This window comes from Elgaria multicarinata, chromosome 8, assembly GCF_023053635.1.
Source record: "Elgaria multicarinata webbii isolate HBS135686 ecotype San Diego chromosome 8, rElgMul1.1.pri, whole genome shotgun sequence".
Classification (NCBI taxonomy): domain Eukaryota; kingdom Metazoa; phylum Chordata; class Lepidosauria; order Squamata; family Anguidae; genus Elgaria; species Elgaria multicarinata.
The window spans coordinates 50,969,741-50,994,426 of NC_086178.1; the positions used below are offsets into that span (position 1 = coordinate 50,969,741).

The 24,686-nt window shown below is 45.1% G+C and overlaps 1 protein-coding gene across 2 annotated transcripts in view; it reads left to right on the forward strand.

The window, feature by feature from the left end:
• Window positions 1-17,108, forward strand: part of TRPM2 (transient receptor potential cation channel subfamily M member 2) — a 46,499-nt gene extending 29,391 nt beyond the window's left edge. For both annotated transcript variants that reach the window (XM_063132324.1, XM_063132323.1), the window contains 15 exons: window positions 1,002-1,134; window positions 1,266-1,437; window positions 2,415-2,598; window positions 3,753-3,934; window positions 5,453-5,585; window positions 6,203-6,290; window positions 6,684-6,771; window positions 7,282-7,436; window positions 8,140-8,216; window positions 8,882-8,983; window positions 9,843-9,929; window positions 10,744-10,849; window positions 12,827-12,928; window positions 15,146-15,262; window positions 16,685-17,108. In XM_063132324.1, coding sequence (XP_062988394.1) covers window positions 1,002-1,134; window positions 1,266-1,437; window positions 2,415-2,598; window positions 3,753-3,934; window positions 5,453-5,585; window positions 6,203-6,290; window positions 6,684-6,771; window positions 7,282-7,436; window positions 8,140-8,216; window positions 8,882-8,983; window positions 9,843-9,929; window positions 10,744-10,849; window positions 12,827-12,928; window positions 15,146-15,262; window positions 16,685-16,810 — 1,852 coding nt within the window. In that variant the 3' untranslated portion in view covers window positions 16,811-17,108. The remainder of the gene's footprint in view (window positions 1-1,001; window positions 1,135-1,265; window positions 1,438-2,414; window positions 2,599-3,752; window positions 3,935-5,452; window positions 5,586-6,202; window positions 6,291-6,683; window positions 6,772-7,281; window positions 7,437-8,139; window positions 8,217-8,881; window positions 8,984-9,842; window positions 9,930-10,743; window positions 10,850-12,826; window positions 12,929-15,145; window positions 15,263-16,684) is intronic.
• The last annotated feature ends 7,578 nt before the right edge of the window (window positions 17,109-24,686 follow it).

Genomic DNA, 24,686 nt, shown 5'->3' on the forward strand with positions numbered 1-24,686 from the left:
ACAGGCTGGAATTGTTGGCATGAGTATTAGACTTCTAGGGCTGCTCATTTCCTGGTCAGCCTCTCTCAAAGGCCAGCCTTTTGAAAAGTCTCAGCTCATTTTTGTCTATTTATCTGGGCCTTTTTCATCTTTTGGCTGCTGTGCCTTAAGAAAATGCTGCAACAGGAGCATATGCACACCATGAATGGCTGTTGTGATAGGGTGCTAGTGCAGGGGTCAAACGACACGCTGTGTTAAGTCTGTAGCATGTATCTGAGAATATATTTTTCTCTTCTCTACAGTAAGGGTGCATGGCCCCAATTTGGATCAGGACCACTGTGTACCAGGAGGGGGAGATTAAATCCCACCCCCACGCCGTGACTGTGCAGGGATTAAAGAAAAGAAAAATTCTTCATTGGCATCAATAGAAGCGTTCCCCTCCACACACACTTTCCCCCCTATCCCCTCCTCACGGTGGAATATTTATTTTGTTGTAAGGGTAGGGGGAAGATTTACTCCTCCCCTCCCAGTGCACGGTAACCCTGAAACAGGGCCCTGTGCATTTATTCTAGAGTGGAAAATACCTACACAATTAATGAAACGGCATGCTTGTGATTGGTCACTCACAAAAGTTTGCGGGTGCTTTTCATGACATCATCAACTGATGTCTCTCACGCTGTTTCCAAGCAAGAATCCATCATTTTATAAAACCCTGAAAATGCTGTAATAAATGGAAAACATGCTATAAAACAGTGCCGTCTGCTGGTGGTAGAATTGAAACCTTTAGGAAGGAACTGGCAAAAACGGGGTGGGTGGGTGTATTTTGCCGATCATTAAACCCATGAAGACTCTAGAAGACTTTTCCCTGGTAAGTCTGCGGGGTTTTGCTGAATGTGGAGAAGTCTTATGTCCTCCGGCAACCAGGCTCCCTTGTGCCTAGGAACCTGGTCCTAACATTTCATCTAGTTAACATAATTAATAACCATGGGGGTTTTGTTGTTGTTTCATTCCCCTATATTAAGATGGATCCCAGCCACGTTGTATCCAGGAAGGATCATACTGTCTCTGGCTTTTATTATCTTCTGCCTGCGTTTGATGCACATTTTCACAGTCAGTAAAACTCTTGGCCCCAAGATCATCATAGTAAAGAGGATGGTAAGTGCCACAGTGGCTGCACATAGTGTTCATTTTGCAATGTGGAGGCCAGAGCTAAAGAGGCTCTGGGGTGAGAGCTGTTTCTATGGCAAAGGAAGGTTCCAGTTCTGCTTTGTTTTATGGATTTACAGATGAAGGATGTCTTTTTCTTCCTCTTCCTCTTGGCTGTTTGGGTTGTGTCCTTCGGAGTGGCCAAGCAAGCCATCCTGATCCACAATGAGAAGCGCGTGGACTGGATCTTCCGGGGTGTTGTTTACCATTCTTACTTGACAATATTTGGACAGATCCCTTCCTACATTGATGGTACAGAATGCAGAATTATTTCATACTCTGAAGTAGCAAAGGTCAATTTGTTTGAATGGGAAAGATGCAGTGGTACATTACCGGAAAACCTGTCGTGCTAGCAAGTGCTGTTAATGTTGCGCAAACATTATATCCCTTCATCACTAAGGATATACTCAAATAGCCCCAACCTGGCCTCAGAACTAGGATCCTGTGGGAGCACATGGACTGACTTCATAATGTGTAAATACAGTAAAATTTGGAACCATAGCGTGAATGAGTGGCTAGTGGAACAGACATTTGACAATGGGGTTCATCTCATTAAATATGGCTACCAATCATAATTGCAACTAGGCTACTATGGAATATATTTCTGTGGCATAAACAGCAATCATGCTGTTACGACATGTTGTTTGTCTTTACAGGACGAAGAAATTATCCAGGTGAAGCTCACTTCCCACCTCCTATTATGCTAGGCCCACTCTGATTAAATGACATAGGAAGTCTACGCCCCAAGATTTGCTTCTTTGTCCCACGGCGGCTGCATCACGTTGATCCTTGGCCCTTATTCCCAGACTCTTGCTATAAATAGCACTCAGAGCATCCATGCGGTCCCCAGGAGATGAGCTCACGTGACGTGTCTCCAGCAGCAGTTCTTAATAGCTTTTCTGAGAGAAAGAAAAAACGTGTGAGGGTGTGAATGAGCTCTCAGGCTGTGAATCAGCTCTCAGATCTAACACTGTCTTTTTCTGATCAATTAACATGCAGCTGAATCATTCATTGCAACCCTTCCAGAAATGTGAATTATCACACACACACACACACACACACACACACACACACACACACACACACCAGTTCTTAACCTGAGATCTATTATTACCTGTTAAAGATACGGCAATTCAGGTTACTCTCGGCAGGGGAATGGATGGGATGAGATCCTTGTTTTTGCTGGGGAAAACTCAAGTCTTTCTCGGGTTCGATGTGTTTTACGGCAGGTGTGAACTTCAGCCTCGATCAGTGCAGCCCGAACGGGACTGACCCCTACAAGCCCAAGTGCCCAGAGAACAATGAGGCCAACCAGAAGCCCATCTTCCCAGAGTGGCTGACAGTCATCCTGCTCTGCCTCTACCTGCTCTTCACCAACATTCTCCTCCTCAATCTCCTCATTGCCATGTTCAAGTGAGTTCCACATTTGGCACTGATGTGTGTTGCTGCCCTCCGCTTGCCGCCTCTCTGACAACCCCGGGCCTCTGAGGAGGGCAGGCGAAGGATGCCTGGGCCAGATCTGCACCTCCTGTCATGTCGATATGATCCCATCATGGCTATATCCCTCTTGCGCATCTATATCTCGTAGCACACACAATGGCATTTGTAACAGTACGGAATGAAAAGTGGGAAATAATGCTAGAAAAGTAGTATATGGAATGTGCCCCAACATCTGTTATCAGTTCACATCAATACCGATAAAAAGCGTTCGTGTAGATCTAGCCTTGTAGATCTAGTCCTTGCATTGGCTAAAGTGGTTACAATAACTACAGGATTGATGCCAACATGCAGCAGGCATTGGGCCAAATGAGAGGTTACCTGGGCCAGGGGCTGTATTAATGGCTAGCAATTACAGTTCTGTAATTCACGTTCTTCCGCTATTCAGAATGATGTGCTTCTGTAGGACTTTGCCCATCCATCCATATTATGAGATGTATAGGAAACAACTACCGCACTCCCTATGGCAGCCTTCCCCTACCTAGCACCCTTCAAATGCATTGGACTACAACTCCCAGAATCCCTCAGGCAGCCTCTCCTTATATATGCCTGCCCGAGACTTGAGATCTGTTGGAGGAGCCCTCCTCCACATCCCACCAATGCAACACATATGCTATGGTGGGACAAGGGGGAGGGCCTTCTCTTTTGTGGCACCCCAACTATGGAATGCCCTCCCATTGGACGCCTGACTGGCGCCAATGCTGACTTTATTATGGCGCCAAGTAAAAACATGGCTTTTTAACAAAGCCTTTCAATTCACCTGACTTGCACATTGTTTTAACTGTTTCAATTTTTTTACTGCTTTTAAATTATATACTGGTTTTAACTTGATTCATGGTTTAATTTGTTTTCAGCTGCGTATATTTATTGTTTTATATTGTATGATTTTATCTGTACGCCACCCTGAGATCCTAGTGATATAGGGCGGGATACAAATGTTTTAAATAAATAAATAAACACATTTGAAGGGCACCTGGTTGGGGAAAGCTGCCCTACATAGTCATGGCATATTTAGAAGACTACAGTCATCGTGTGGCAAAGCTAACCCTTGTGCTCTGCTTCTCTCCCAGCTACACATTCCAACAGGTGCAAGAGCACACGGATCAGATCTGGAAGTTTCAACGCCATGACCTAATTGAGGAGTACCACGGCAGGCCCCCTGCTCCACCACCCTTCATCCTCCTTAACCACCTGCAGCTCTTTGTCAAACGGGTCATTCTCCGAAAGCCAGCCACACGGCACAAGCAGCTCAGTAAGATTCTTTCCTGGGTTCAGCCTTGTTGGGTCAGTCTTGGAGATCTGTTTCTCCCAAGTTGTGAGCAGGTGGTCATTTCCAATCCTTTGATGGTGTCTTGTATCACTCACTCATTCTGGAAGGAAAGAAAGGATGAGATTGGAAAGAGTCATTTTGAAGTATGTGCCACTATAACAAGTGACACCAGAAGTGTTGGACCTTTCACAGGGCTCTGGATGTCCCATTCTGTGATTACCTGAAGCTTGCTGGGGAAGCCAATGGCATCTGGCAGGGGGTCCAGTCTATCAGAATCGAATCTAGGTAGAACAGTCAGGTCTAAGCAGACAAGGTTGTGTCTAGCTGATAGAGTCTAGTCAAGGTAAGTACATCAGGCACAGTCAGCTAAGTAAAGGCAGGCAGCTGCAACATAATCTTGGATAGCTCAGAGGGAGCTTTGCTGCTGAAGCTCCCTTCTCCTATAACTATAAGAAAATGTTATCTCAGCCACAAGCTAAAACCAACAACAGCTTTATATAGGCAGCCGTGATATGTAGCGTGGTCAGCTCCACCATCTCTGGCTCTCCCTCTGTTTTGTAGTCTCAGATTTCTGCAAGGCTGGGGAGATGAATGTTCTGCCTGGGGTCATCCTCTGACTCAGTGGAACATGGCAAGACTGTTGTCCAGCAGTGGGTGTGAAGGTGTATGTGTAAATATGGGACTGACCGTCTTTACCCTGGAAGAATGTTCTGATGCTTGTCTTTGTCAGAGACTTCTGCTGTAGCCTGAAAAGGCCAAGGGTTGGGGGACATGACATTGGAGAACACCAGTTCTATTGCTTGGGTGGCTGCTGCCTCCATTTCTCCTGTGCCCTTTTCCCTTCTCAGTATGTAATGTGGAATGTAGGGCAAGTAAAGGGGGCATAGAATGTTGGGTGGAAGCAAGAGAGGGTATTGTTGATTGGTGGCACTTGGAATGGGACAGGAAATAGAAAACAGTGAAGAGATACCTGAGGAAGAAGAGGAGGAAGAAGGGAAGAAAGTGAATAGATAAAACAGGAGAAAGTGGACTCTGATAGATTGAAAAGATCTGCGATAGTAACTGCCATTAAACTATGTCCCAAGACACTGTCTGAAGGTATGTGAGAAGCCCCCTTGCTGAAACTAAGCTGGTCTGGGTCTGGTGAGCGCTTGGAGGGGAGACCATCTGGAACCCACATATAGCCACCTTGAGTTCCACAATGAAAGAAAGGTGGGATATAAATGTAATAAATAAATAAACTAGCAACAGTTCATTGACTTTCTTTCTTTAATAAATGCATCATTGCCAAATAACCAACAATAGTTTGGGTTGGATGTGTTATCTGTTGTTATAATTGCTAATTAATTGACTGTGCTAACAGTCTTTATTCTTTTGTGATAAAGGAATGTTGTTCATGTTCATTGGCCTTGGGCGATTGCCAATCTGCTTCTCTTCCTCTGCCGTTGAGATGAGAGTCATGTGTCTGACATTTCCTTGTGTGTCTGATTTGGCCTGCAGAACAGAAGCTTGAGAAGAATGAAGAGGCAGCTCTCTTGTCTTGGGAGATGTATATGAAGGAAAACTATTTGCAAGTCCAACAGTGCCAACAGAAGCAGAACCCTGAGCAGAAGATCCAGGACATTGCAGACAGGTAAAGGCTCCCTTTGCCATGCTAAGCAGTCACCAACACCAGAGCAACTGGGAGTCCTGCTCCTGGGAATCACAGGAATACAACTCAGAAGAACTTACATAGGAAGCTGCCTTCTACTGAGTCAAACCATTGCTCTGTCTGACCCAGTATTGTCGACACTGACTGGCAGTGGCTCTCCAGGGCTTCAGGCAGGGATTTTTCCAGCCCTACCTGGGGATGCCACAGATTGAACCTGGGACTTTGTGCATGCAAAGCAGGTTGCTCTAGCCACTGAGCCACAACCCTTCCCCTCAGTGGGAGAGAGCTCTGCTAACATATACCTCACTTAAGGCCTTGTGACTGCTGCAAGGCCCTCACCCCACCTCTCCATCCAATGGCAATGTCCCCATCATGATTTAGGACACCAATTTAATGGGGAAATACATGCCACGAGCCCAGGTGCCAGTCTAGCTGGGCTGGGGGCTGGGTGGGGCTGCCTATATGCAGTGATAGAAGAACACCCTGACTCACAGAATGGGATAGTGCATTATACCCCCAAGCAAGCAGTTTAGAGGGCTCTGTGGCCCTACCTGTGTTCCTACCTTGACCTCTCAGTGAGCCCTCACCTTTTTTTCCAGAGTGGATATGCTGGCGGAAATGCTGGACCTTGATCGGGTGAAAAGGACGGGGCTGGTGGAGCAGAGGTTGGTGTATCTGGAAGAGCAGGTGAGGCTGACTTCTGGGGCTTCCCCACAGATTAGCCCAACTGGAGAACACTGAGGGTGTGCACATGTGGAAGGGGGAGTCACTCTGAGCATAAAGCCAGCCCCCAACTGAGAACTGAAAAGGGTGGGAAGCAAAATCCGGCTTCCTTCTCTCCTTAAATTGCCCAGAGACTGGAAATGTGGTGTTTTCTGTTCACATAAATGCTTAACCTTACCTATGTGGAGAGGTTACTCTCTGGGAAAGACGGAGTCGCCAGTAAGAAGTGACCTGTATCCTGGATTGTATCCCAAGTTCCTCCTTGGGTTCTAGACTCACACAACACCCCACTTTAACATCCCACTTTTGATTGTGTACTGTAAGCATTCACATGTTTGAACGGCTGCTTCTCTCTAGACATTCCAGTTTGCCAAGGCACTGAGGTGGATTGTTCACTCCCTGTCCAGCAGTGGGTTTGGATCTGAGGAAGAGGCTCCTATCATAGGTATGTCTGGCTGCAAGCATCTGAGCTTGAGGCCTGCTTCTTACAATACATTTTGTACTTTGGTGCTGAAACTTGAGCACAAAAGAGAGATCTAGCACGTCACTTATGAGGCTGCCTGTGTGAAGGCTATTCAGCTTTTCCTGCAATATCCTTGTGAGGAAATAGTATATACTTACCACTAGAAGCAACAGCTTTTGCTGTATTTTTCAGCCCCAGGAGTTCACAACATTGAGAGTTCTTCTGTTCCCCAGTGGGATTCTACCTGTGTATATATTTGCAATTGTTGCTTAAGTATAGCCATATTGGTTCAAACTAACAGCCTATTCTACTTGCTATATGTTTGCCTTTCTAACCTAAGAATCACTATGCTGTTTCAGTGACATTTTTATTCAGCTCAGACTATTGTCTACCAGTGATGGCCAGCCAGATACAAATAAAATACAGAGCGTGACAGAAGCATGGCCTGTTGAATGTGTAGTGTGAAGAAGGGTTGTTGTTATTTTGTCCTAGTCCCCAGCAGAGCCCCAGAGATGAAGGAATGCCACCCTTCAGAGGAGGTCCCAGCATCTTTTCACACCCTATACCACGTGAGCGCCAGGAACCTCTTGTATCCTAACTCCACTGCTGTCCGGTTTCCTGTACCTGATGAGAAGGTGCCATGGGAGGTAGGAGCCTTAAATCTTAGGGAGCAAGGGCGGGGTTTATGTAGAAAGGAAAGAGTAATGCCAAGAGCTCACACAAAGCTTGGGACACCACCACACTATAGACATAAGGTGATCTAATGGCCATTTCCCCTGCCCAGGGAACCCTGAGAATAGCAGCACTGCAATGCGGCGGGGCACTAGAAATCTCTAAAAATAAGTCTCTATACCAGGAGTACTAAATATCTTTCAGCCCCATGGCCGAATTCCATTTTGGGGAAACTCTCAGGGGCTGCAAGTTGTCTACCACTGATGTAGCAAACCCAAGATAATTTTGACCCCTTGGCTGTTCCGTTGCCACAATGGGTGCCTTTAATTAAAAAGAGGTTAGAATGGCCCCTGGGTCACCTGAAGTTGCCCATCCCTTATTTACAATGCTGCTCTTCAGCTAACAAGCTCTCGGGGTGGCTTACAAAGTCATAAAAAGATAGAAAATATGAATAACAATCATAGAAAATATTTATTAAAACCAGCAGAGCAATAAAGGCAAGCGGCCGTTGTTTTAGAGCTGCCAAGGAAAAGAACCCTCCAGAATTTGAATCTAAGGAAAGGGACAGGCTGGACAGAACTCTCGAGCTTCCTAAGAACTTCTTGTGCTTGAAATGTAAATATATGTTTGCTGTTGGGGACTCCGAGATATGTCTGAAAGAGACTTCTCCCCTCACAGATAGAGTTTGAGATCTACAACCCACCTTTCTACAGCACAGAAAGGCAAGAGAATGTTATACCAGAGTTTCTGAGAGAGTAAGTATGCCCTCAGGTAGTCTCCTCCACCCCCTTTCATGGTACTTGACATAGGGGTGTCCATTGCGGGGAAATCCAATTCTTTTTTGATTCAGCGGCGTTTTGCAGGATGTACAACTCACTTTGCATCTGTGATCCAAGCTATGGGCTGTTCTCAAACTCTGGGAACATTTTTTGCACCTTTTTTCGCCTTTTTGGAAAAGTTCTTCATTGTGTACGAATTACAGACAAATTTGTGCAAATTTCACAAATTCAGTCGTAAATTGTGCAAATTTGCTCAGAAATTTGCAGAAATTGCTCAGAAATTTGCAGAAATTGCAGAACCTTAAAACAACCATACCAAATTCTCAGAATATCCACAAACTGACCCAATTCGTTGCAGATTGAGTCGGCCGCTGCAGTGGGAACCGAAATAAAGTCTGGGGAGCCCAGCATAGGAAAACCCACCAAACCCTGCCCCCCAAACAGATTGCTCTGACTCTCCTAATTTGACATTGCCTTAGCTTCTCTTTCTGTACCTGTGTCTTTTTCTGTACCTTTTTCTGTCACTTGTGCTTTGGTGATGACCTTTTCCTCCTTGCACCAGCATCCTTTTGAGTTTGAGGCTGTTTTTCAATTGCTGCAAATGCTGAGGAGGAGATGGAAGCTTTTCTCCTGTCTTTCAGCTCTTTGGAGAATCTTTCAAGAATCAACTTCAACGGTATGGATGGAGATATCAACAGGCAGAGCTTCCATGGCACCTATCAGGTCAAGGATGACCTGCCACTGTGAGTGGGTCTGAGGACACATCCCTGACTGTGCTGACTGTCTCTGTTGATCCATAGGCCAAAAGTTCACCACCCCTGGCTTAAAGGATATCATGAAGCAGAGCTGGAAAACCTTTGTCTGAGACCTTAGAGATCTGCTACCAGTTAGAGTTGACAGGAGTAAACTAGATCTGGGATGTCGAATCTCTTTTACCCTGAGGGCCAAATTCAATTCAGGGGTGGGGTGCATTTCAGTAGTGGGAGGGGCCAAAGGCGGGGCCAAAACACCAAAAATACTAGCATATTTTAGCTTAGAACTCTTACCGCCATTAACGAAGCCTTAGGAAATGCTTTCAGAAAAAAGCAGGAAACCAAGAAACCATAGGTGGTCTGAGGGAAAAGTGGAAATCACCTCATGAGGTGGTAAGGGTGTGTGGCCTTCTTGGGAACCATGGAGGGCCACATTTGGCCTTCACATCTGATGTTCAACACCTCTGAACTAGGTCAACTAAAGTCCTACTTTGATGGAAGACAGCTCCTTTTCCCTCAGTGGAGAGCATTATTCTGCTATGGGTTACTCCTCCCACTTGCTGCGGGGCCGGGGCCATGTCCATCAAAGCATATTGTTACTCTTCTATTGGAGGAGAGCCCACCCAGTTCAGTTTTGTCTCTTTTGCAGCAATAGGGGTTTTTTCCCTCTCCAGGACCAAGACCTGGTCAGTTCAATTTAAGCCCAGTTAATCATTACTTGTGCTTATTAACATCCCCTGAAATTTCCCTTCTTACCATTTCTTTAAAAATGAGAGGAGCAGCTGGAATTAAAACATAGCTAGGGCCCTACTAGTTCATGGCAGCACCAATGCAAGTCTTTTCCTTACAGGAATCCCATGGGAAGGACAGGCTTGAAGGGCCAAGGGATCCTTCGGTTCTTTGGACCAAATCATGCCCTTCACCCTATTGTGACACGGTGAGTAGAGCCAGGACATTATTCCCCAGCCCATCAGGGGTAGACTTCCACTCTAAGAAGGCAGGTCTGTGCTGAGGTCAGTGTTCAAAACCATGAGAGAAGCTGGAAATGAAATGTTAAAAACGATTCCTGCTTTTGTTTTCAGCAACCTGTTCCCATTCCTTAGCTCATGATGCCATTAGAGGGTAATTTTACCAGCTGCATTTTGAGAGAAGTGAGCAGGATTTTTCTCTCGCTTTGGGTTCATACTCTTCTAGAGGTTAGAAGCAGCCTGCTTTTCACAGGCTAACACTGTTAAAGTGCCCTGCCTCTTTTTCACAGCACTCCTTTTCACTCAGGAGCCATAGCTGTTGGCTGCAGCACCCTTGCAGCTTAAGTGTTGTAGCCATGACAACAGCAGAGAAGGAAAAGGATGTCCTGGCCTAAAAACAGGCTGATGTGGGCCTAGTGGGGCTGCACGTAGCTTCCTTGCTTCAGAAGTCTTTTCTCTCGCTGTGAGAAAGCGGCACTTCTGTGGTAAATGTCAGAGAAGGGATATGTACAGCTGAAACTGTTTAACAGGCCGTAGGGAAATCCACCACAGTGGTTTTGTGCAAAGGCCTCTCCTGGGCATTTATTTATTTGTATTTATATATCGAATTACATTTATATCCACTTTCTTCCTTCAAGGACCTCAAAGCGATGTACACAGGGTTCCCAGGTGGTCTTTCGTTCAGGCACTGGCCATACCCAAACCTGCTTAGCTTCCTCAATGTTGTAGCATCATGTGCCGTCAGACCATAACATCTGTAACATCTGTCTCTGTTGTTTGTAGGTGGAGAAGGAATGTGGACGGATCCATATATAGAAAAAGCTTAAAGAAAATGCTGGAAGTCTTAGTGGTCAAATTCCCCTTTTCAGAGTACTGGGCTTTGCCTGGGGTAAGTGGTTATGAGGCAGACCACCCAACCTAGATTTGAAGGAGCAACAAGGTATATACAGGCTTATGTCTAACGAAGTCAGAGTAATAAATGACACATGCTGTTAAAATAGCCACAGTTGTGTTCCAGAGAATCTGTAGAAATAAACAATCCTGGCTGCCCACACAAGCCTTTCATAATTCAGTGGAACAGTTCGCATGACACAACAACTCATGATTTAATTAAGCCACAGTGGGTTGCTTTTACCCATACCTAAGCCATGGTACTGCCATTGGACAATCAAGCGCAGAGTGGCTCGTTTTCGGAGATCACAGGTTGTTTCCCTCTGCTCTCCTTGCCCGCACATATTCCTGGAGCTTTTGTGGCACAGAAGGGCAGGCAACTGCTGGCAAGGCTTCAGTAGCTTTTCAGGGCTAGGTGCAAAGCCTTGCAGTGTCATCTGCTTAGAAAACCAGGGGAACAGAGTGCCATGTCTGGTGCTCTGAAGGTCCTCCTGTGCCTCTGGAAAGATCCAGAGGTCAGTGAATATGGCTAGTTCAGCACCAACCCAGAACTTGGCATGTAGTCTTTGGGTTTGGCCTTGTGGAGAAGATTGAGTCTGAGAAGGTGTCTGTGTTAACTGAGCGGCTTGTGAGAAGGGCTCAATAGCAGGGGAGAATAATGAGGCAGAGTGGCCCTCCTCCTTTTCCTCTTCCTCCACCACTATTCAGGATTCTGGCGAGCATGGGGTTTTCCTAGCCATCATGATTCTTACCCAGATTTGGTGACAGGAAGTAATGTAAGAGTGGCTATGGAGTGACATAAAAGCTGCTATGGAGTGGACAGATGTGGAGGCAACTCTCATCCCACCAGTTCCCACGCCCAGAGAAGTGAGAGGGACTGGGCTTGTCTTTAGATAGCTACTACTGTTTTGTTTACCAAAGGGTAGTGACAGCACAAAGTTTCACCGAGCATGGGACTTTGGGGAGCGGTGCGACATTGGTACTTAAGTGGGGTGGTTTGGGTACAGTTTGGGATGTAGACACAACTAAACTTGGAAGCAGTGCTATGTTCCTCCAAGGTCACTCACTGTAGACAAGAGCAGCTTGGCCCCATCAAAAAAAAAAAAACATTCCACTGCTATTGTGGGAAGGGTTTTCCTGGGAAGTGCCAAACAGCAGGGAGCAGGACGAACCGTCTTGCAGCTGTTTCCAGGCAACCTTGGAAGGGTGGGAAATGGCTAGTGAGATCGTGAAGCAAGCGGAGCGGCTGTTGGTTTTGTCCCTCTCGCCAAATGACTCTAGCCTTTTGGAACAAGCCACAGTCCGGTTCGCACATGACAGCCCATGGCTTAAACAAGCCACAGTCAACCACCAAATGACAACCCATGGGTTCTCAGTGTTAACAGTCCTTGCTTAAGCCACCGTGCTGGGTTCATACAACATGATAACCCATATTAACAAGCCATCATGGCTTGTTTATTGTGGTTAGGGCGATGTACCGCTTCAGTTCTGAATCCTGAACTGAGCCACGCGAGCGGTCAGGACTTACTGGACCCATCCGCTTGCACCCAGCAGCCTCCCATCTTCCAGTGAGCCGCCATTTTGTAGAAGATGGGGGCTCATTATTTTTAGCCTCCAAAGCATGTTGGGTGGTGGTGCTGCATTCTAGTGGTTGGTGGACATTTCACTAAAAGTCTCACACGACAATCATAAACGCAAACACACGACCCATTTGATATGTAAATGCTACTTATATTGCACTCGCAGAACCACAATTGTGAAATATCTTTGTCCATCTTAATTAAATAAATAAATAAATAAAATCTTGTACTCTTGAGTCATTTGTGTGGCCGTGAAACCAAGCCATACTTTACTGCACCTCAGAAAAATGGATGGCAGCTGGAAACTGGATAGAAACCCCTTCTTCCTTCTTGGTCACAATATTCATAAAAGCTTAGCTGCTTCTTACTCTGAGTAATGTTTGGATTCTTTCTAGGGATCTCTGGAGCCAGGAGAAGCATTGCCACAGAAGCTGAAGCGGGTTCTGAGACGGGAATTCTGGCCACAGTTTCAGAAATTGCTGAATCAGGGTACAGAGGTACGTTGGGCACCCATCGGAGCTTAGCAAAAGCACAAACGGAGTTTCATAGGTACTGTCAGTAAATGGTTGCCTTCCCACCCCGCCCTCCTGCCAAAGTATGCTTGATGGTGGAGAGTTGTGAGTTGATGATGCTTTGGTGCATGATGCACCTAACGGGCACATAATATAGCCAGGAGTTCATAATTTTTGTAAAAGGAAGAGCAGATTTTTGGCCTACCAGACAAGTCATCAGTACTTTGCAGTTTCCTGTAGATCAGCCTTCCCTAACTTAGTGCCTTCCCAATGCATTGGATTGCAACTCCCAGCATTCCCAGCCAGGCTGACCAATGGCCATACTTCTCATCCGCTGACTTCCTTTGGCCATTTCTGCAGGCCCTGAAGCAACTGTGAGTCCGTGGCTCCAGGAACTAGTTGAACTCTAATTGCTGCCTCTTGTTAACCAAGTCAGGTTGGCTGAAGTGTGTGTTTGGAAGTCACCCTACTTTCCTTCCTGCTGCCTAGCCCCAATAACACACAGCAGGTGTTATTTTCAACGAGTATTCCATGGTGCCTGGCTATTCAGAGAGACAGGCCATGTATTCTCTTGACTCTGAGGCAGAGAGATATGAACAGATGTCTTGGTCCATCAAGGCTTGGGTGGTCTGCTCTTCTCCAGTCCTACCATCTATGATCCTTTTCACTGGAGATGCCAGGGCTTGCAGCTGTATGCCTGTTCCGTACCACCAACCCATTGCCCCTCTGCAATGATCCACCATGTTTCTAAACAACAGACAGTTTCCATTAAGCTAGCCTCTGGCACTTAGCCAGAATGTGATTTGCTCTCACCTTAGAAAACATAATGCAACGACAAGATCAAACATGGGAAGTTTTTATTGCCTTGACTGTTTCATCCACACCACACACACACACTTAAACATACCATCAGTTCAAGAATTCTTCACAATGTTGAGAACGTAAGAAAAGCCAGTCATGATCCAGCTGCTCCCAAGAAACCACAAGCAGGACATGAGTGCATCAGCACCCTTCTACCAGTTTTCCCCAGCAACTGGTGTACATAGACAAACTGGCTCTGATACTGGAGGGAGTAACTTGCCATCAGGACTAATAGCCATTGATAGCCTTCTCCTGGAATTTGTCCAGTCTCCTTTTAAAGCCATCCAAATTAGTGGCCATCACTACATTTTGTGAAAATGAATTCCATAGTATGTGCTGTGTGAAGAAGTACTTCCTTTCATCTGTCCTGAATCCCCGCCCCCAACTTCATGGGATGACCCCAGGTTCTAGTATCAGGAAGAAGAAAAATGTCTCCCTATCCACATTCTCCACACCATGCATAACTTTGTACACTCTTAACTCTCCTTTTTTCCAGGTTAAACAATCCCAGTTGTTTTAACATTCCCTCATCGGGGAGTTGCTCCAGGCCCTTGACCGTTTTAGTTGCCCTTTTCTGCACTTTTTCAAGCTGTACAGTATCTTTTTTTTAAGTGACTAGAACTGTACACAGTATTCTAAGTGAGGTCACACCATAGATTTCTATCAGGGCAATGAGATATTGGAAATTTTATTTTCAGTTCCTTTCCTAATTATGCCGAACATGGAGTTTGCTTTTTTCACAGCAACTGCATACATTTTCATCAAGCTGTCCACCACAACCCCAAGATTTCTCTCTTGGTTAGTTATGGGTAGCTTAGAATGTCATCAGATGGGCGTTTTATCGCACATTCATTAATGCCCAGTCACTTTTTTTGCACGTCCTTCACGACGCCTCCCGTGCGCCTCCCACTCCTCCTGCTCATTTTTCCATCTCAAAAAAAGACATGGAAAATCCATCTTATTTTTTTAAATGAAACTTGCAGCCATTTCCTGCTGTGCACAGGTGAAGCAGCACGATAGAAATGCCCACTGAATGGGCCACGTAGTCATCACTGCTTCCTCTTTCTCTCCCCGTGTAAAGAGATAGTTGCTATTGTGGGACAGCAGCAGCAGCACTCTGATAACGCCCTCAGAGTGTTTTGATTGAGGACTATTTTCTGTAGCAAAGAAGCTAAGGACCTTTCACAGCATTGGCAGCTACTTTATTTCAATATCTACTTGCCATCCATCAGCTTTACAGAGTTGATTGTTAGACTCATAATCAATTCTCACTCTCATCTGGAAGATGCCATTCTTTCTATATATCTCTTTCCATCCCCCCCTTATCCCACCTTCTTCTAGGTATATAAAGGGTATGTGGATGACCCCAGGAACACGGACAATGCCTGGATAGAGACGGTGGCCGTTAGTGTGCACTTTGAAGACCAGAATGATGTGGAGATGAAGCGATTGAATTCGGTACATGTCATAATGGCACTTCTTACCATTATGCCCCAGGATTCTCCCCTGGATGCAAATTCCAAGGTTCTGTGATGCCGCCGTTTTACAGATCCTGTGGCATCTGTTGTTGTGCTGTACAAAAGAGAGAAAGGGCAGCTTTGCAGATGGGCCACAGTGTCAAGAGAGAATGTGAGGGAGATGTAAGAAAGAGCACCTTGAGTACATGGGAAAAGGAAATCACAGGGAAGCACGGAATGGACTTGAAGGGTAGCCAGTGTGGTGTAGTGGTTAGAATTTTGGTCTGGGAGTAGGGAGATCCAGGTTCTAGTCCCCACTCGGCCATGGAAACTCATTGGGTGACTTTGGGCCAGCTACAGACTCTCAGCCCAGCCTACCTCACAGGGTTGTTGTTGTGAGGATAAAATGGAAAGGAGGAGGATTATGTATGCCATTTTGGGTTCCTTGGAGGAAACAAGGCAGGATATAAATGCAATAAATAAATAAAGGGAGGAGGCTACTTATGCTTGTGTGTATGAGAGAGAGAGAGAGAGAGAATGATTGACTATGCCCTTTCTACAACATATGGTTGTAGAGGTTGGGAGGACGAGGATCTCGAGATATTCTGATCACAAGATCCTCCCCTTTGTCCACATACCCACGCGACATCTCAGAAGGAAGGAGAGATGTCGTGTCTGCCTCTTTTCTTTTCTTTTACTGAAGATGAGCGCATGTGCGCTCCAACTAAAAGGTAAGTTTAAAAAACAAACAACAATCACACTCTCTCCTCCAGCTCCGATGGGCACGGAGCACCTGAAGAGCTCCGTGCCCCATGCCAATTTTCTGCCTCCTTGCGTTTACTTGCGAGGAGGTGGGACGAAGACAGGACAGGGGCCCACACACCTCCCACGGTCTCAGGACAATCCCAAGACCACAGGAAGAATCGGTTTTTCCCAAGGATTATTTATACCTGGGAAAACCCGTGCTCGTCCCCTCCTTGCTCCCGGGAGTCCCTGAGCAAATGTGTATCATTTGGACACACAGGGACTCGGCCATGAGCAGCCTGGATTTTCGGGCTGGTGTAGAAATGGCCTATTACTTAGTGTTTAAAATAGGTTAGATCACAGTTCCTGACACAGTTTCTGAGAGTGCAGTAAACAGGAACATTCAGCACTCCTAGGTGTAATCAGATGTAGAGCACCATGCTATATATATAACATTAAGTAGAGAGAAGCTGAACAGACCCTCGGAGTGTGCATCTTGACTGTTCTTAGCAGGGGCTTAGATGTTCTTGGTAGTCCCTTGTTAATAGGTTTCCTGAGAGAAGCTACTCTTTTTCCTCTTGAGCTGTGACTGCTTCCTCATGGCTTGTGGTATGCTGAGGGAAAGCCGACCTTAATCAATCTTCCTTTGCTCTCTGGGTTGTTGTTTTTCTCTCCACAGTTTCTCCACGGCTGTGATCTTGAGGTGACGGCCCGGTGGCAGGTTGTGGACAAGAAAGTTCCCCTTTATGTGAACCACAAAGAGCTCCTGCAGAAAGCATCCCTCCTCCTGGGGGCCTACTACTGACGACACAGCAATGTCGACACTACCAATCCATTCCCACCACCACCCCACTTCTCTCCCTCAGCTCTTTCTAAATGCAGTAAACCTGACTGGTACCTTCCCCCCCTGGTGGTTTTCTTGGTGCATTGCTCCACTTTGGCTGAGCCCCACCCTGGGTTTTCAAGTCAGAGACGAGACCTCTGGGAGTGGGCGTTTCTCGGCTCGCACAAAAATTAGTGTTTGTTTGCCCTCAGAAAGAGAAGCGGAACTTTCCTTTGTTATGCTCCCTGGGACGCTGGATTTCCCCTTCCAGCTATGCCCCAGGCTGTCTTATGGAAGTCAAGGGATCCCAGGGCTCTGGGCTGTGCTTTTGATGCAGTGAGTTCAGGTAGGCTTGGTTCTGGGATGTCACTACTCTCATGCTAATGGCAAGGCGGGGTGGTTGCAGGGGACTTCAAGCTGCATGACCTAATCAGCTCTGCTTTTGGAAAGTCAATACTGGGCCCAACATAGGAGCCATTCCCCAATGACTCCTGAGCCAGGCGTTCATTGCAGCCAGAAAGCCCTCAGCAGGTCTGCTCTCAAGTCTGATGTTCCTCCATGGCAGCCACTGGCATGCTGCTCTGGAGAAGATCAGGAAGCATCTCTAAAGCTGGCATGAGTGAGTGCCAAGCGGGAGCTGTGAGGCAGAGGGAATGAGGCTCCTCTGGTGCTCCCTGTTTGCTTTGTGTTCATTGAGGGACCTGGCCAGGATGAGTCTGGAGATGCCTCCTGCTTTCCTTAAAATAGGGATGAAGAATATGTGGCTCTCCAGATGTTGTTGGATTGCAACTCCCATCATCCCTCACGATTGGCCTTGTGGACTAGGACCAATGCAAGTTGCAGCCCAAGAATATCTAGAAGGCAACATATTCCCCACCCCTGCCTTAAGGTGTAAGCAGACCCCTTTTTCAGTTCACTGCCATGCCAGAAACTTGGCATGGCAAAAGGAACCTCTGCACCACACCTCTTATGGTCAAGTGAGGTCCAAGAGGGCACACGGTCAAGGACATACAACTTTTCAACTACGTGAGAATCTACTGCAGCATTAACTACTTGTCACCTTACGGACTCTTACCCAGACTGACAATTAAATTGCTGCATAGGTTACAGAAGAATTAAGCCCAGTTCATACAAGGCACCCACCCCATTATTTGCTTTTACTCAATCATTTTGCCCATCTGTGATTCAGTGCTTACTGCTGTGCCAATTAGATATGTTGAGTCTTGCACTGAATATGGATCTTAGTTTTGTTTAATGAAAATCAGTTTTTTCTTGCCTCCATTCTCTCTTGCCTCACGTTACAATCACGCACAAAGATGTAAAAACGGCCTCCCTAGGTCATACCACAGTCCAACACTTCATTTCCAACATTGGCTAGTCAGGTGCCCCTTAGGAGATGCATGAGGGAAACATCATAGCTTCCCCCCATTTGTTTAGCCCCAGTATTTTGCAATCAGATATGCCACCTACTTTTAGAGTAGGGATACACAGACTTCGTTTAATCTGTTCCCTGTGTGTTTTGCAAATTGTCAGGCATCTTTTGTTCCATCGCTTGCTCATTGATGGAATCATATTTCCCCATTCAGAAAAAATATGCAAAATGAAAAAGTCTGCAAGTTACCTAACTTCCACTGGCACATAACATTTTGTGTATTTTCTTAGCTCAGTATACAGTCAATGAACAGAGTGCACAAAAAAGGGTTCTGTGCAGTGGATGCTGAAGAATGGTCAAAGATATATGAAATGTATGGTGGGGTGTTTATGTTTTTTTAAAACGGTTTATATATTGGCATATTTTCCAGTAATGTTCATATTTGTTTACAACTTAATTCGGATGTAACGTTAAACCAGAGAATGCTCCTCAGCAAGCTTTGGACTTGCACACTTCCTCCTCCCCTATTGATGGGGTCACGAGGAGGAGATTGGAAGCTTCACTTGCATTTTAGATTAGCTGCAGTTTAGCATGTAATCTGAACACTAAACTGTGGTTAATTTTAACTATGGAAACAAGCCAGCTTTATTAACTATGATTTGTGGTTGGCTAGTTTCCACTAATCATTGTTAACGTTACACAGTTTGTCCAGGTTCACAGGATATGGCAAGATGTGCTTTATCTAAAAAAACCTCTGAATTCTTCCTCGAGGCCATGCTGGAGCAGGAGGGAACAAAGGGGGGAAGCATTTGTGTAATGTTAAGCCATGGTTTACCTTACCATTACTTTTGAAACAGCCCACTATTTGTGAGCATAATGTTTTCAGTTTTCGTTAATAGCCACCAATAAACCAGATACTTTGTGAACCGCCCAGAGAGCTTCGGCTATTGGGCGGTATAAACATGTAATAAATAAAAATAAATAATAAAAATAAAATATCCAGATAGAGGTCTAATTCCACCACCACCACCCCTCCACAGACCCTTTTAAATGATTTGCCAGGGTAGTAAAAAGGCACAAAACTCTATTTTTCTTTGACAATTTATGTATTGCCATTCAGATGCACGCAACTGTGTGTTACATTTCTTTCAGTACTTTCGTATCTGGGCTCATCTTTTTAGTCCTTTCTATTTTCAGGAACATCCTTTGCCTTATTCTGCCTTGTCCTGGGACAAAGGGGCAATCCTTAGAGAGGCCTAAGTCCTCACATTTTAAAACATTAAATAGCATCATCTAACAAGAACTTCACAACGTTTGAAAATTGTTCGTGCTAGTAGCCATAGGAGCCCTTATCTAACAGATTGGTGAAATTATTCAAAGGAAAATCAATTCATTTAAGCTTAAAAAATTAAATAGGTTGCCCGGAGATCTGCAGAAAGAATGAGATTATAGGTTAATGCCATAGCATAGATTTGAAGATTTTAATATTAGGAACAATTGATTACTCTAATAGTAGGTTGTGGAGCTGGCTTCTAAAGCAGGAAAAATGTTATCAAAATGCCTTCAGTTTGAAGTTTGGCTTGTGCTAAGCAAATATAAACTGTACTGAGTACAGAACCTTTTTTTAAAAAGCAACTAACATTTCAAATCACTTGAGACAGTTCCACATATTCTGACCTCTCTGAAGCTGATACCCCCAAAGCAGCCTTCTCCAACTGGTACCCTTCAAATGTGTTGGACTATAATTTCCAGCATGCCCCAGCCAACCAGGTTGGGGAAAACTGTCAAAAAGGTGTATTAACAGCACTGTGGACAGCTCCTAATGAGCAAGTTACTCTGACAATGCCACTGCTGGGACCTCTTTCTCCAGTCCACTCCTCAAGTGTCACCTCCTTTCCCTAGAGAATGTGCACCCTTAAAGGGCCAGCCACCTGGCCTGAAGATGAACATGTCTCCCTGTGACATGTAGGAGGGCAAGGACAGCAGCATGAGAGGCACTTGACTCCTCAGACTCAGGGGAACATAACCTATGGATTCTGGCTTCTTTGGGCGTCCGACCGCCAGCTCTAGGCTCCGTCAGCTCCTGACCACTACAGTGTCAGGAGCCCAGTCCAGTTCCCCAGCCCAGCTGCCTTGAATTTCCCTCCATCTCTGACTTTGAGGTTGGAGCCATGATACCACATAGCTATACTGATGACCTGGCACCCTGATTCTCAGTTGTCTGCTCTGTTCAATGAGAGTTCTGATGTGCACTTGAGGAGTTCCCACCCACACTAGTTGCCCCATTTGTTTCAATAGAGGGAGACAATCCACACACACATTCCTCTTTGTTGTTCATGCATCAGCATCCTCTGTTGAAGGGAGTGGGATCCCAGCATGCACAACTTCCATGTGTGCATGTTAAGGTCTTACTGGTGCATGAATCCCCATTCATTTCAATGGATGAAGGTGACTAATATGTGCAAATAAATTCCCTTGCAAATAAGCTCCCTCCATTGAAATGAATGGGTACATCAGCACACTCTGAATTGTGATCAAATAAACGATTTAGTCATTAAAATACTTAAAGCTTGCCTTTTGGACCCCAAGGCAACTGACAAGACGTGGTTTTAAAAAATGATCAATTTAAATATCCATTTAAAAAAGCAAGCAACCGAATCAGCAACAAATATGAAAGAATCAGCAGAGCAGGAAAATAAAGCAGACCCCAAAGCATAGTGGGACAAACAGGTGTTAACAATAAAGAGGGGGGCAATCAGGGGGCCTGGGTAGACCATTCCCCCCACCTGGGTGATGGAACTGAAAAAGCCTTTTCCTGTGTCCCCACTGACAGCCCTTCTGACGGTGCTGAGATGCAGGGCAGCACCACCACTGATGGCCACACATCCTCGTCCCCAACCATTTGCCTGCTCAAAGACATTCCTCCCAGCTGCTCAAAGTGCAGTAGGAATAGTGATTTGGAACAAATGGCTGGGAAGGAAAGAGTTAAACACTCCCTCTCTAGCTCAATACACAGCAGCTTTATATCATCATCACTGAAAATTAGGGCGGGGGGTGTCACAATACTGCACTTCTACCCTTACCTACATATACCTTTTTCTAGATTGGGTGGGCAACCTGTTGCCTCCAGATGTTTTGGCCTATGACTTCCTTCATCCCTCGCCATTTGCTATGCAGGTTAAGGCTGATGCGAGTGCTAGGCCAAAACATCTGGAGGGCCACAAGTAGCCCATCCCTGTTCTCGAAGGTGCCCACTACTTTATAACGAATGCAATTCCACAAGCATTTTCATTATTGCATATTGTGCAGGTCCAAGTTGTTATGTACAGTACCACTAATTCAATATATCCAACATTTGTTAGAAGAGACGGTATCTTATGTCTGCTGACAATGCCATCACAAAAATGTTTTCACTTCTGAGTTTGCTCTTAAAATCAATGTTTCCATTCATTATATGCCTGATATTCACTTTAATACTTGGGACTTCCTGATATCTTATATTTTAGTCCAATGGTGCTAAGGTTAATGGAATCTGAGCTTATGCCTCATGTTGGTCTGCTGCTTCTCAATAAAAAGCTCTGCTTCACCAAGTGTTGATATATCAGTGCCAGAGATTCCATTGCTGCTGCTGCTGCTATTTATAGACTGAAGCATTGTATAATAAGCTTTGCATTACTAGTAGGACAGTAGCCAGGTTTTCTTCAAAGATTTAATTCTGTCTGTTAATCAGTAGCAAAGTAGCTTGATTACTGGTTCATATGTTCATTCCTAGTTTTATGTAGAAACATTCTAGAAGCCAGAGACATATAATCTGGACAGGTTAATGGAAAATGACAGACCTTCCAGACCACATAGTTCTGTTGCTGATTTGGCCCCACAGAATGGGAAACAGTGATGGTGTGTATTGATCTATATAATTTTAGCAGAGAGCCCTCCATGGAAGGATATTTGTACAATGTGGGCACATGACATGTACTATTGGAAGGGGGGTCAGACAGACCCTCTCATGTGTGCTAAAAGCACCCTATAGTCTACCACAAATTAAGCTCAGTAGACTCAACATTAGCACATGTTGATCTGTTGGACCCTTCTATACAAACGTATTTGCACATGCTGATTGGCTGGACCCTTGTCTAAATCACAAAGCCTCTCGCCACTTCAAAATGTGTGAGTGGTTATTTAATAGTAAAGCTTTTGAAAATGTTTATAAACTTTAACAAAATAAATCAAGTACCAAACAGATGTTTGGTGAGATAACCATGCAAAGCACTTGAAAACTAACAATTGGTATTCAGTTTAGAGCCAGCTATGCATGCCTTTAAAGGAGTAAAGGTAACAGGGAGACAATCTCACTCCGCAGTAACAACAACAACAAAACCTGCTCCTATTCATTGCTCAGTCTGTACACAGCTTAAAATTAAACCTTTTTATTGCACCAGCTTTTGTAGTTTTGAATAACTAGACTTGTAAGGCCCAAATCAGACACTTAACATGTCTCCCATGAGATCAATTCCAACCATCCTATTGAGAGCCATATTCACAAAGGGAGCCTAATGCATAACTTGACCCAGCCATATATAAAGTAACTATCTCCCAGAAATGATTTCCATTATTATTATTTTTGCCTACTACAATTTTTTTACCCACTACAATCTTGGAAAATGCTTCTGGGAGACTGCAGTGTATGCTGGCAGGGGCTGGATCACACATTACCTTCTTTGTCTCTGTGTGGTCCATGGTGGGATGCTCAGAAGGCTGCATTCTGCAAAGCTGGTTTTAAATATGGCTGATGATGGCTGCCATTATGGAAAGACAATTTTAAATGTGGCTAAATAGGGTGCTAAGATCCACAGAGGTGTTGATTGAGAAAAAACATTTAATTTCAAAGTCTCTTCCTTACAGTTCTGCCGTTTCTAATGGACTAAAGAACCTAAAGAATTCTGTTCAAGAACAGACTGTCACTGAACTGGGCAGTCTGATGCTACTGTCGCTAAGAGGATCCTCTTGCTCTAACATTAGGCATATACTCAGCATTATTAGTTACCAGTGCTGCTCCTTGAAGGGCCCACTGGACTGCCCAAAGGGGGCAATTTGCCCTAAGCCCCTGTATAGTGTGTGGGAGGGTTGACAAGCATTTTTTGGGGGGAGAGAGAGGCAGCCCCCCCAAAAAAAAATCCATTGCCCTGTGCCTCCAGATTCCTCTGTGTGGCCCTGAAACCCAGGCCCCTTGTGGTGCTAAAGCTGTACTGGATTTGCTTGCTCTTTAATCCCAACCTCTAGACCTTTTCTTGAGTGAATCAGAGGAAAAGGCTTCACCCAGCCAGGAAAGTGTCTCCATCGTCTTGTGTTGAGGAGATACAACACCACATTAGGGTTTTTTTGCTGTTTGGGGCACCAGCTTGCTGAGTGCTGATCTTACAGCTGAAGACATAGTCTTTTATGCCTCAGATGCCCATTTTTCCCAGTTCTGTATCTGTGTATCAGCAGAACTGAAACTGCACACAAGGCCAGTACTTACGCAACTGAACAGCAGGATGGACCAAGAGGGATCTGACAGCTTGTTTTTGTGCAGGTGGTAAGACTCCGATGAAACTAAAATTTCATGCCCTCTAATTAAGACAAATCCATGAATGGTCGGATAGAGTTGTAGAAGCTGGACAAATGTCAAATTGACCTACCTCTTGGTGGAAGACTACAGGCAGCCCCCCATGCAGGATGCAAATATATCTGTGATATATATTTTTTTTTAAAAAAAAAAAAAAGTCAGGGTAAACCACTAATTTCCAAAGGTCAAGGGATTGAAAGTTTTGGAAATGACACAATTCTCCTGCTATGATGCACACTCCTGTTGACCTTCAAAGCTTTTCACGGTCTAGCTCCTGCCTATCTCTCCTCTCTCATCTCACACTATTGCCCCGCTCGTGCTCTCCGCTCCTCTGATGCCATTCTTCTCGCCTGCCCAAGGGCCTCTACTTCCCTTACTCGGCTTTGTCCATTTTCTTCTGCTGCCCCTTACGCCTGGAACGCTCTTCCAGAACACTTGAGAACTACAAACTCAATCACAGCTTTTAAAACTCAGCTAAAAACTTTTCTTTTCCCTATAGCTTTTAAATATTGAGTTTGTTCTGACTCTATACTGTTTAGCTTCACCCTACCCGGTGCCTGTTTACACTTCCCTGTGCCTGTTTGCATTCTCTTTCCCTCCTTATTGTTTACTACAACTTTATTAGATTGTAAGCCTATGTGGCAGGGTCTTGCTATTTACTGTGTAATCTGTACAGCACCATGTACACTGATGGTGCTATATAAATAATAATAATAATAATAATAATAATAATAATAATAATAATATGAGCTTTAGAAGTCGAGAGATGGCAGCTATGTAGCAAAGGGCCTCAGAGTGGGAGGCCAGTTACCTTGCTGATGTCTTCCTTCTTAGCACATCTGCAGGCTTAATCCCAGCAGCCAGGGTTGGAATTCCTCTTT